This window comes from Lissotriton vulgaris, chromosome 7, assembly GCF_964263255.1.
Source record: "Lissotriton vulgaris chromosome 7, aLisVul1.2, whole genome shotgun sequence".
NCBI lineage: Eukaryota > Metazoa > Chordata > Amphibia > Caudata > Salamandridae > Lissotriton > Lissotriton vulgaris.
The window spans coordinates 716811749-716824219 of NC_141695.1; the positions used below are offsets into that span (position 1 = coordinate 716811749).

Genomic DNA, 12471 nt, shown 5'->3' on the forward strand with positions numbered 1-12471 from the left:
CACAGAATCTTTACTGATCCTCCCTGTCCTGTAAACTGGTTGTTCCTTTTGTCTACAAGATCCCTTCTAGGCATTCTAATGCCTTTCAGTAGGACTTCGTAATTGTTTTGATATAAAATGCTTTTTGATCACACCGTTTCCATAGGCAGTTTCTATGAGTGGCTCTGCGTTTTTGGAGCGGATAATAGTAACAGAAGAAACGGACTCCCAACGTCACATCCAGTGGATGTCGCTATGGATTCACTCAACACCCTCCTACAGAAGCGAAGAAGAACTGCTGTAAAACTTTTTACAGATACAGTCTGGCACCTGGGTAGAATTCAAAGGTAAGGAATCTGCGGCTCTATCCTGCCTCTACCAGATAAGGTGTTGCCAAAAATAAGTACATTATTCATTCAATCCGGCTCGTTCAGGTCTGCCTCCTAGCTCAGGCAAGTGCCATGTAGCACCATTTTCGCTCTTCGGAAGGTCCATGTCAAAGCTGTCTCTCTGATCCAATAGGTTAGTGAAGGAGTTTCTTCAGTCTTTTTTAGGACCCATCCTCCAAGTAAGAAGCTGCCTGTCTCTTGGTAGCTAAGTACGGTCCTCTCCCAGGTAATTAGGGACCCGTTTAAGCCTATTCATAAAGCACATCTCAAATATCTGTCCTGGAAAATTGCCCTGTTTCTGACTTTGACTTCTGCTAGGAGGATTAGTGAAATTAAAGCGTTCTCTATAAAGGAATCATGCCTACATTTAAAACTAAGACGGTTATATCAAGAAATAATGTGTTTAATTTGAGTGATCCCATCAGACTTTCACCTTGACTAGTATTCTTAAAACCTTCCTGAAATCCTACTAATACAGTGGAAAGAACACTTCATACTCTAGTAATGAAGCATTGTCTCAAACTCTATCTCGAAAGAACTAAAACTTTGAAAAAGTCTGATCAGCTTTTTAGACCTATGGACCTCCAAGACAACCATTTACAATGCAATAGATCTCGCAGCATTAAAGTTTAAGTTATTGGCATTGTGTATGACAATACGTTGCATAAAATGTTTAGCAAACTTTGAATTGCTGAGCCGTGAGAGTGTGTGCTGTTCTTGAAAGCAGTGTGGTAGAGAGTGCAGGAATTTGGGTGACCTGAGCAATGTGTATGATGCACCTCACGCACGGGCCTGTCACAGTTATTATTCACACAGCTCTGGTGATGCACCTCCGACACGGGCTCACAGCTGTTATTATTCACACAGCTCTGATGATGCACCTCAGCACGTGCCTCATAGCTGTTATTATTCACACAGCTTTGATGATGCACCTTAGGCACGGGCTCACAGCTGTTATTATTCACACAGCTCTGATGATGCACCTCCGGCACGGGCTCACAGCTGTTATTATTCACACAGCTCTGATGATGCACCTCCGGCACGGGCTCACAGCTGTTATTATTCACACAGCTCTGATGATGCACCTCAGCACGGGCTCATAGCTGTTATTTTTAACACAGCTTTGATGATGCACCTCACGCACGGGGCTGACTACAAGGGCAATAGTTTTTGAAAACCCTGGTTTCCTCTTTATCATCAATTCTCCATCCTATTTTTTTCGCCATAGTCTGCAGATTTGTATTTCATTAGAACTTAATTTTTGGAGTGTGGCATAATATTTCTATACAGCAATGATACCACACTTTTAAGGAACACCGTCTTTGTGTTGCATCTCTCTTCCCAAAGGGCATTTCGCCATTTGCACTGCACTTTGTAAATAATCGCAGCAGATTTATGTGAAAAAATGCAGGCCGGCAGTTTAGGAAGAGGGAATGGGTGAACTGGGGGAGAAGGGGGTGGGCACGTAAATAAAATAAAAAAAGAGGGTAATCACTGCGGGAAAACATCTGCACCTAGAGGGAGTTGGCGTTTGCCCTGCATTGAAATATCCGTAAATCCACTGTTACTATTCATGCGTGGAACATCTTCGTTCTCCGGCATCACCCCTGGCCATGTCCCTTCACACGTAGGGTGGTCTCCTGAACCCACACACTATCACCCCCTGGCCAGGTCCCTTCACACGTAGGGTGGTCTCCTGAACCCACACACTAATCTATTGTGTGCCGCACACCTCCCTTGCTGTCAAACATTGGACTACGACCACCAGACCATGCCAGAGTCTCAAGCTATCCATGAAATCCCTTTCATACTCTGATTATTCTGAACTTTGGGTATGGTGCATCCTTCTCTGGGATCAACATTGGCGGCCTTCAGAAAGCCCTGCAAAGGGGCCCTCCGCATCGGCTTCCTACCCATTTATCAGACGTCAAGGTTTCAGATGCAAGGTATTATCAGATAGAAATATATCGACAATCCTGGCATTTTCCTTCAGAGAGGGCTCTGGCACTGCCCATGTTCAAGGCCCCCTCTGAGCCCAAGCTACGCACCCTGGAGTGAGCCAAGCCCCCCACACCCCAGGACCAGCGAGCCTTTGACACAACAATCCACCAATAAGCTCCTCACCTGGTTCAGCAGTAGAGTTGAAGCTGGTTGAGTTGTCCGTTCATAAGAGAAAACGAAACCTATCGTGCGGCGGGACTTCAGTCTTGTGAAGCCCACGGAGTGCCTGGCCCTAGGAGCAGCGGTGGAGGCTGCAGAAGTCCGGAGTGGCGGTAAGTGGGCTTTAGTTGTAAGAGGGAGGGTGGCCGGGGGGGGGTCTTTGTGCGCTTGTGTGTGTGTCTCTGTGCGTGCGGGGGTGTCTCTGTATGTGTGCGTGCGTGTATGAGCGCTTTTGTGTGTCTGCGCATGCGTGTGTTTGCGCTGCACAGGAGATGGCCACAGCGAGCTCCTTCGCGCGTGTGTGGCCCGCTCCGATTGCCTTCTTCAAGATGCGCGCGGCCAGCTCCTGTCTCCTGGAAAGCTGCGTCGCTAACTATACGTCTGTGGCGACACCGCGCTTACGCGTGGTTCAACGCCACGAGACCTAAAAAGGGCCTATTCTGTCAAGAAGTAGTATCTCTTGACTGACTTCTGCCACCATAAGGTTTTGACATCCTTTGGATGGAAGTCTGTGCATATTTCAGGTGGCTTCTACTGCTCTGTTTAGAGTGCCTTTGCCAGATACCTGCAGAGCCACCACGTGGAGTACCAGGAATACATTAATGCTTCATTATTGCCTAGATGACAGTGAACTGCAGTACTTCACCATCTGCTCACTGAGGTGAGCACTGCTATATATTTTAGGATTTCCTTTTAATGTCTTCCCACCTCTTCTTAAGATGAATTCTCTCATGTTGAAAACTGCTTGCTGTTCAGATTCAAGCATGTGACTCTGTTGCATGAAATAGTGGAGAGAAACCAAGTTACCTGTACACTGTAGTTCTCCAGTATTGAAATCTCATAGATTCACATACAACCCTTCTTCCTCCGTGATAGCTCAACTCGTGTATACCTCGTACATATTACATTTACACTCCTGTTGAGAAATTTGATGTATGGTGGTCTTTGAGGGGAGGCATGCTTCAGGAGCTGCTATCTGGTGGAAGTTTGGGTCTTATTAATATCATTTGAATTAGGTAACAGTGTCACTTGTTTAAGCTATGCCGGGCACTGCCATCATAACGACAGGGCTTCACTCTTAGGCCCCCGTCTCGCTTCTGTTTCTGTTTCGATCTGTTTGTCTGCGCCAAGATGCTCCCTTGAGTGAATGTAGCGCTGTACAAATAAATTCATTCATTCATTCATTCAGGGAAGATTCAAGGATGCAAATCTAGAAGGTTCATTACTGGAGCACTACCATTTACATGTAAGTAGCTTGTTTTTCCACATCATTAACTTGTGGTGTTTTATGCCAGGCTTCCAAAACTGAAATATATTAAATGTTTTGTTGTGAATTACTAAAGTATGACTCTTTTCTTCTCCAGGACTATATTCCGTCTCAGCAAGATATTCTTTTGGCAAGAAGACCCACTAAAGGGATTCACGAGTACGACTTTGAAATTAAAAATGTTCCTTTTAAGATGGTTGATGTAGGAGGGCAGAGATCAGAAAGAAAACGTTGGTTTGAGTGTTTTGACAGCGTAACATCTATACTTTTCCTGGTATCTTCAAGTGAGTATGACCAGGTGTTGATGGAGGATCGAGCAACAAATCGTCTCACAGAATCACTGAACATTTTTGAAACAATAGTTAACAACAGAGTTTTCAGCAATGTCTCCATTATCCTTTTTCTTAACAAGACAGACTTGCTTGAGCAAAAAGTAAAACTTGTGAGCATCAAGGACTATTTTCCAGAGTTTGAAGGAGACCCCATCAAGCTAACTGATGTCCAGAAATTCCTGGTGGATTGCTTCCGTAACCAGCGCCGAGACCAACAACAGAAGCCTCTATATCACCACTTCACCACTGCTATTAACACAGAAAACATTCGACTGGTTTTCCGTGATGTCAAAGATACCATCCTTCACGACAATCTCAAGCAACTAATGCTGCAGTGATGCACACAAACTTTATTTTAACACCCTTTGTGTTCAGATTTTAAGGTTTTAGCAGTGTAACAAGGAGTTGGATCCTGCCCATCTAGACCTTTTAATTGGTGGATGTAAGGCTGCAAGCGAGCATGTTGCAGATTTAATTTGAACTGTTCATCCACTAGCTTCAAGACTAAGCCCAGCTGTAGGGCTCTGCTTTACACCTGGATACGAGTAGTTGAAGCTTGCCCCTTGTGCCTCTCCCACAAACCTCTTTGGCTTTCTTCCACCGACCTCTCTGAAGTCAGGTTGTTTGTATTGTGAATGGTTAACTTCCTTTGGAAAGTGGGAAAAGATCGAGACTTCTGAATGAGAAAATGTCCTCAACTCGGAACATTTTTAAGTCGTATTAATCATGATGAAATTGTTTTCCAACGCAAGGGCTATAGGAAACCTTTGCACAGACTAATTGCCTTTATGCTTTACCCCATTGACTGCAGATTTGGCCTTAGGTTTGTTGGAGGTAGTGGGGTGTCTACGTCTTGTCTGCATGAAGCAACAACTTTTTTTAATTGCGTGATTTTAAATAAGATGTTCTTAAGCTGTATTTTAAAGTTTACATACATGCATTTTGGAGACATGCTAATGACAGGGTTGTTGACACAACTGGTACGAGGCTAAAAGTTACACATCTTTAAATGTATAACCTAGAGCTTTTATCTCAGTGCTGTGGTCCAAAGGAAATCCTAAAAAAATGTTATGATCGGAAACTTTGTTTTTCAGCACACACCTCTTTAGAGTTGCCAGATTACCGTTTTGTCAAACAGTCTGCCACTAGAAGACAACATCCATTGAAGCATAATGCCTATTTTCTCAAGGAAGAGTTGGCGGATGTTTGTGGCTGGGGGTTTTGGTTTCAGAAGTCATAGGCAGAAATCGTCCCGTTTATGCCGATTGGTTTCGTTAATAAGACATTAAGGCAGTATGGATACACACTTGTACATTGAAGAATCTTACTGGAGCCGCTGGTGTAGAAATGACCTGTTAAAGTTTTTTGTTTTTTTTAAATAATGTGGTAACTGTAATTTTTGATAGGATTCTTGCTACTATGAAAAAATGTTGGGACAGTATTTCCTTTGCATGCAGTTTTATCACACACCTACATCTTCTGGAGATGAAATAGAATTTTTGTTAATTTATGGTTCGCGCTGCATCTGGCACACGGAGTTAAAAAAAACTTTCAGGGACTGATTAAAGAGCAGTTGTAGGAACAAGAAATACTGAACGTTTAAGATGAAAAAGGCATGCAAAACGTTTGCTTATATGTTAAAAGCCAATTTCTTTTTTTATATGTTGTGCTCCAAGGAATACCCTTTTTTGAAAATGGTTTCCCTCTTTCAACTAAATAGCAGTAAGGTTGATAAAACGTCATAGAATTGCAGTTGTTTGCATATGTGCATTAACCTCCTCTTCACCCTGATTATTATTGGTAATAATTTGGTATGTTAGTTACGTTCCCATTGAATATTTCGAACATTACCCCTCACAGACTACTTTTAAAGCATTGGTTGTAGAAATGTAAAAAGTTACTGAAATAGAGAAACTATAATTTGAGTGCAACAGGGAAAAACTGGGGTGAGGATTTAAGGTGTGCCTCTAGAGGAATAGTGAATTTGGACATTCAAATTGATCCTGCCCCTATTTGCCAGGATCTTGCTGCCTTGTGTTACAAACCTTTCAAACATCACCGTTTTAAAATGGCTTCAGTACCTGGGTTGAATCTTTATGGTGAGATCAAAGTATCGTAAGGCAATGTTTTTTGCTAAATGATTACTGTCCCAGGCATGTTTACCCTTAATTGTACCTCGCGTGGAGCGATTTCTGCACGGCATAATCCCTCACTACTATTTTTTTCAAGCTTTTGTATAAGGCACAGCTAATTCTTCATAGGCTTTCTAACTGCCCTTGACGGTAGCGAACTTTGTGATCTCAGGTATTTTTATTTTTATATGTAGAAATGTTAATGAATTATGCATAGGTCTGCATTTGGATTGGAGTTCTGGGTTTAATGGACGTTTTCGTAGGTTGTTGGAACGTTGAAACATACTCAAATCGTGAATTTAAGTTCTGCTGTAAAACCACAGGTTTTTTTGTGGTCAGAAGTAAGCCAAAATTGTGCACGATTCTTGGTACCGAACAGTATTTCCTTTATTGTGCTTGTGTGCAAGCATACACACTCCATTGAAATAAAGGCATTGGTATTTATAGTTTATTTTTTATTTTTTACAATTATATTCATATTATGATTGATGTTTAATTCTTTTGCAGGAACAATTGGGGTAATGTATTTAGCCCACAATTCTTAAGTGCAGATGTTTAGTTGAATTTGATAAACCTGGAACCAAAATAGTGGAAGGCATTTGATTTTAAAGTAATTTAACTTGCAAGCCAACATTCACTCTCTAAATGTGCTTTTCGGAACTTCAGTCACCGTTCCACAGTTAGTGTGCCCTGTTGAATACTGCTGCAGTGACACCTGAAAATGTATTTAAACTAGTGCAGTCATTACTTTTTCGCTTCCCACAACCAAGCAGGTACTGAATGTGGGCTTTTCAAATCTGCCAGTCCTTTGGGACATGTTGACCAGGTCATAAATTCATAAATACGTTGGAAACCCTTTCTTATTTGCACTGGCATTGGTGGTGATTGTATGCACCTCAGTACCTCTCATGCTTTGCCCATAATGCAAATTGACGGAGTTCTTTCTTCTAGTATAAAGTGTCAGCCTCATTTAGATCTTAAATTGATGTCACTGGGGTCTTTCTAGGGTTGAGAACGCATTTAGAACATTATTCTTGCACAAGTTCTCACCTAATATGCCTGGCCACTGTTATCATAGCAAATGATTGATTTGTGTACATGTTGGCCACCCCACCCTAATATTTAAAGTTATTACTTCTCTGAATATAAAAGATCAACCTTCCTAGTAAATAACTTAACACAGGTATGGTTTCAGAAGTCTAACCGATCTTTGGTTATGGCCAAAATGCATGCGCTCCGAAATAGTCCAAGAGAGGATCATCTTGATTCGGTTTTCACCTTTATGCATGATAATGTATGAGAATGCTGACTTTAATTGGTAGTTATTTGAAGCCTCTCCTAGCCGCTGATCAATAATATCCGGGTCATTGGATTTACTTATTTGAGTAGAAGTAATAGAACTTACTACATGTGAGTCAGATTTATTTCTGTTTTTAGAGGACGATGGGCCAGCTGTGTTTCTTTAGGTGTTGATACGCAGCACAACTCACTATTATTTTCACTTAATTTTTCATTATAATGTGAACCAGTTTTAGAATCTTTAAGCACATAGCACTAAGGATTTTTTCCTTTGTTTGTGTAGGTATGCATATACCTGCATGCATTTTATTTTCTACTTTACTGGCTTTGCCAAATGTTTACCACCACGGTATCATGCAACCCAACTAGTTATCCATAACCCAGCAAAATTAATAATTCCTAATAATGATTTTGAAGCTTACTTACAAGTTCACTTTTCATTTACTTGAGTATGTATGTGTTTGAATGTAAACGAATTATTACACTTTCACCAAACCCAATAGTCTATTAAATTGCCTTTGGTGTTTTCAGACTTTGAATGGTCTTACATCTGCTTTGATAATGCCTTAAGTGTCCTTTCCAAGGTGTACCAAAGCAAATTATGCCAAGTAAACGCAAATTAAAATCTAAATATTCTGTTGTGAGCAGTGTGTTAATTGTATTTGATGGGCTCACATTTGCATTCTGCAGTAGTTTCTGTGGGTCTTTGCAAAATACGCTGATTGTACAGTTTAGGAAAGACTTGCAAAGCATGTGACATTAAAAAGTTTCACCGTCTAACCGGAAATAAACTCGCTTAAACTTCTCACATTTCAAAGAAACCAGATTGATGCAATTTAGTCTGTTCCATTGTTGTATTCCTTTCAGATGAGTAATTTGCATACACTTCTTTTGGTATTTAAGGATACAGTTAAAGAATTGTTCTCAGTGACTATCCAATTACAAGGCTCAATATTTGAGTTTCACTCTGCAACATTCATCTGTGCTTAGGCGAAGACAATATGGTACGAAATCTTTTGTGAAATGTGTGAGACTAATATCTGGCCTTTAGGAATGGAGATGACTTTTGAACTTTTAAAGACGTCATCGTTGTCCACATGGAATACTTGTATGCGTCCCTTTTACCACGAGGCCAGCTGGTATGTGTAGATCAGATTAGAGTACTCAGGCCAGGCGTACTTAAAGGACTTGTTTGGCCCTTGAGTATGTAGCATGTTGCCAGATTTCTATGCCCGTTTTCTCCAAAAGGAAAAATGTAATAATGTGGATTTAATTTCTTTTCGGCTGATTCTATAGTTGCCAACTCTAAGGTGGCAAAAGCCTCTTTTGTGAGCTTTTTGAAATTCCCTTAAAGATCATGCCTGCACCAGAACCATTCATTTCATGTTGTAAGTCTTGTTTATACATTAATCTTTGTTGTCACATAAAATGGCATACGTTCTTGTATCAATTTCTATTTATGACATCAAGGACCCTAAAACGACTTTTGTCTTGTCAAATCTACTCAGCGGCGATGTTACTGATTTAAACAGTCATTTATATTTTATATGAATGTGCCTTCTTTTCCAGCTCTTTTTGGGCTGTCAAAATGAGTATTGAACGAATCCATGGGAAACAAACCCAACATCCAAAGCATAAAATGCAGTTGTAGTCTTTGGTAAGTTGGTCTCAGAAGAGGGTTTGTTTGTATTTTCCTATCAAACTACAGTTTGCAGTAGAAGCCAAAATAAACCCGATATAGCCTTTGTGGATAGGATACCAGGTAAGTTACCGGTTTGAGGAACCTAGCTAGTGGTGCTACTTTTGGTGACAGTGGAGTGCACCACTCTTGTGCCATTAATGCTGTGCCTTGCATTTGAAAAAGAAAACTAAACTTTGGTTCCTTATATTTTTTTAATTCTGTGTTCAGTACAACAGTGGTGAAGCCGTACGTGAAGCCTTAACTTTTTGAAATAAATATATATTTTATGATCACCTTCTAGATAAATCTAACAAATCGTGCTTTGTATAAAACTTTTTTTGGGTTTAGGATTGTCGTAGCTTTGTAATTTGTATAACTTTCTGGGGGCAGAGCATCGTTTTTATGTTGTACATTTTTTTGTTCATCTGTTAGTTCTATTGGCAATAAATTATTCTTAAAAGGGCTGTCTGAGAGGAAATAGAGGGAGTGGCTAAACAGACTTTAAGAAAAGCTTACTTTTTCAAAACCTCTTAATTACCAAATTGCTCAATGCCTTTTTTTTACTGTCAACTGTACATTTGCCTGTACATACTGTTCAAATGTTTTGCCTTTCAACCAATTAATATTTGCCTTGTAAAAAATGTGTACTGACCTTTAATAAACACATATGCCAAACAGTATGGGACTCTAATTTATTAGTCCAGCTAGTATGTATGGATAGTTAAGATTCAGTAGCACATCACTCATGTTTTGCCTCATGTTATTTCTTTGCTTATAACTTAGCTCTTCTCCTTGCACATGTATCTACTGCCCTAACAGTGAAAGCTTAAGTTGCTTGCATAGACCAATATTTGAATGGATAACAAAGCCATTTTTACCAAACAATCAGTGGTTGTGATTCTGTGTGGGTTGCTAATGCGAGTTTTCCAATTGTTAATATTAGATTGTCCTAATTTTATTGAAGACACAGGGAAATGTTATGCAGCCTTTTCCTGCTGTTTTCTTTTTTTAATAGCAACAACATAAAGATAAGAAATACTCCATTGAACTGCACACAAGATAGAGGAAAGCAACTGCAGCAAGAGCTGGACGACAAAATGGCCACGCTCTGGCAAGATCTCTGCCTCAGAAAAGACCCTGCCAAAGAAGCACACGCTTGCTTTTAAAGAAGTCCCATGACCGGGTACTCCTGCTCTTCTCTTGCCCTCTTAGAGGTCTAAGGATAAAGCTGCTGCTCCTCCACCACCACCTCCACACTTCTCTCCTACGGCTTCCCCTAAGGGGTCACCAGAGTCCTACTTTGACCCAGGCAGGCCTAGCCCCAGTCTGCCACAGCCCCTCAGATGATACTTGGGAGGATTATGATGTGGACCCACGGACCCAAATCTAGAACGTGTCCTGTCAGGTCTTCCCTGCCAGTGACCACAAAGCTTACCACCGACTTGTTCAACATGCAAGCACCTACCATTAGGTGGACCTCTTCGTCACCCCTGAGGAGGACTAGTTTTTGGTGGAGGCTGGTCAAGTTTCAGGTAGTCTCACCTTCTATAGAGAAAAAATATAAGTTAGCAGCCTCAAACCTGCTCTACATCAGGGGTCATGTCCCGCCAGACTCCCTGCTTGTCACCACTGCTAGGAAAAGGGCAGCAGTCCAGGCAACATTTCGCCTCTTGACCAGGAGAGCAAGCAAATTGATGCTGCAGGATAAAAAGTAGCGGTGGTTGCGGTCACTTAATGGTGCATTGCCAATTCTGTAGACCTCTTTTCCCGGTATGATAAAGATCACTGGGAGGGGGATCTCCCTGACCAGTACCAGAAAAGGGGGTGAGGAACTTGTTGAAGAGGAGGAAGCCATCTCCAAAGCACCTTTCCAGTGTGTCTTGGATTCAGCAGATACAGCAGACAGAGGAGTGAACACCTCAACCATCCCCCGGTGCCACTCCTGGCTCAGTTTGCCCAGCTTCACCCCAGAGGTGCAACAATACCTTGTTAACCTGCTGTGTAACGGGGAAGCATCTTCAGGTTGAAACCATGCCTGGAAAAGGTTGAGAAGGAAATGGAGACAGCTAAAGCAATGGGTACCCTCCAGGTCCTTTCCAGTAGGGTGCCTTTTGGAAGCAGCAGGATAGAGGTCGTCCCAAGGCCGGCCACTTCCCCAGAACCAATCCTTGTCCGACCATTGGCAGCAACAGGGTGGCAGAGGCTTCTTACGGGGCTCCTTCAGGGAGAATCGCTCTAAAGGCAGTAGCTCTCCCAGAAAGGGAGACTCTACCTCTAAGAACTGACTTGTCACACATCCCCCTAATCGCAAGGCTCCTGTTTGGGGTTGGAGGGGAGGAGACTTCAGGGATTTCTTTCCCCCAATTTACACCCCCTCCCCCAACAGAGGAAATTACTGCAGCCGGATGGGTCATATCCTTTATCGAGCACAGCTACTGCCTTTAGCTCCTCTTACCCCCACCAAATATCCCACCTTACACTCACTGCAACTGCCCAGAACACCTCCTGTTACTGCACGTGGAGTTTCAGGAGCTCTTACTCAAACAAGCCTTAGAGCCAGTGCCCCATGAACACCAAGGCCACTGCGTCTACTCCTTATACTTCATTCCCAAGAAGATCTGATCTCTCAACCCCACCGCCTTCTCAACAGATAACTTCCTGTCGGAACACTTCCACTTGGTCACCCATCAGGATTTCATCCCCCCTGTTACAGAAAGGCGACATCAAGCCCACACTGGACCTGAAGGGCGCCAACTTTCTCATCCCAATCCATCCAGCTGTCTCTACTTAAGTGGTCAACATTGCCAGTTCAATGAACTGCCCTTCAACGTCACAACAGCCCAAAGGGTCTTCATCAAATGTCTAATGGTAGTAGCCGCTCACCTCAGGACAGGAGGAACCCATTTCTTTCCATCTGTAGACATCTTTCTGATCAAGAGTAAAAGTAAGCAGGAATGAATTGTCCACACCTAGGCTGCAATCTCCCTCCCAGCCTAAAATTCACTATAAAAGCTACAAAATCTCACCTGGAGCCACTTCACGTCCAACCATGCCTAGGGTCCGTCCTACACACAATTGTAGGAAAAGCTTTGCTCCTAGAGGTTGCAGGCATTCTAAAAGATTCTACTTCTTTTACAGCCACGCCGTCCACTTCCAGTGTGCCCAGTAGTGCGCCTTCCAGGTGTGATGGCCTCTTGCATTGCCATAGTGTCCCATGCCAGACTGCTAATGT

The 12471-nt window shown here is 42.2% G+C and overlaps 1 protein-coding gene across 1 annotated transcript in view; it reads left to right on the forward strand.

Annotated features, from left to right (window-relative positions):
* GNA13 (G protein subunit alpha 13) overlaps window positions 1–9916 on the forward strand; it is a 201225-nt gene extending 191309 nt beyond the window's left edge. Inside the window, exon 4 of the mRNA XM_086930946.1 lies at window positions 3893–9916. Within this exon, the coding sequence (XP_086787072.1) occupies window positions 3893–4465 (573 nt within the window). The 3' untranslated portion in view covers window positions 4466–9916. The remainder of the gene's footprint in view (window positions 1–3892) is intronic.
* Window positions 9917–12471: the final 2555 nt, after the last annotated feature.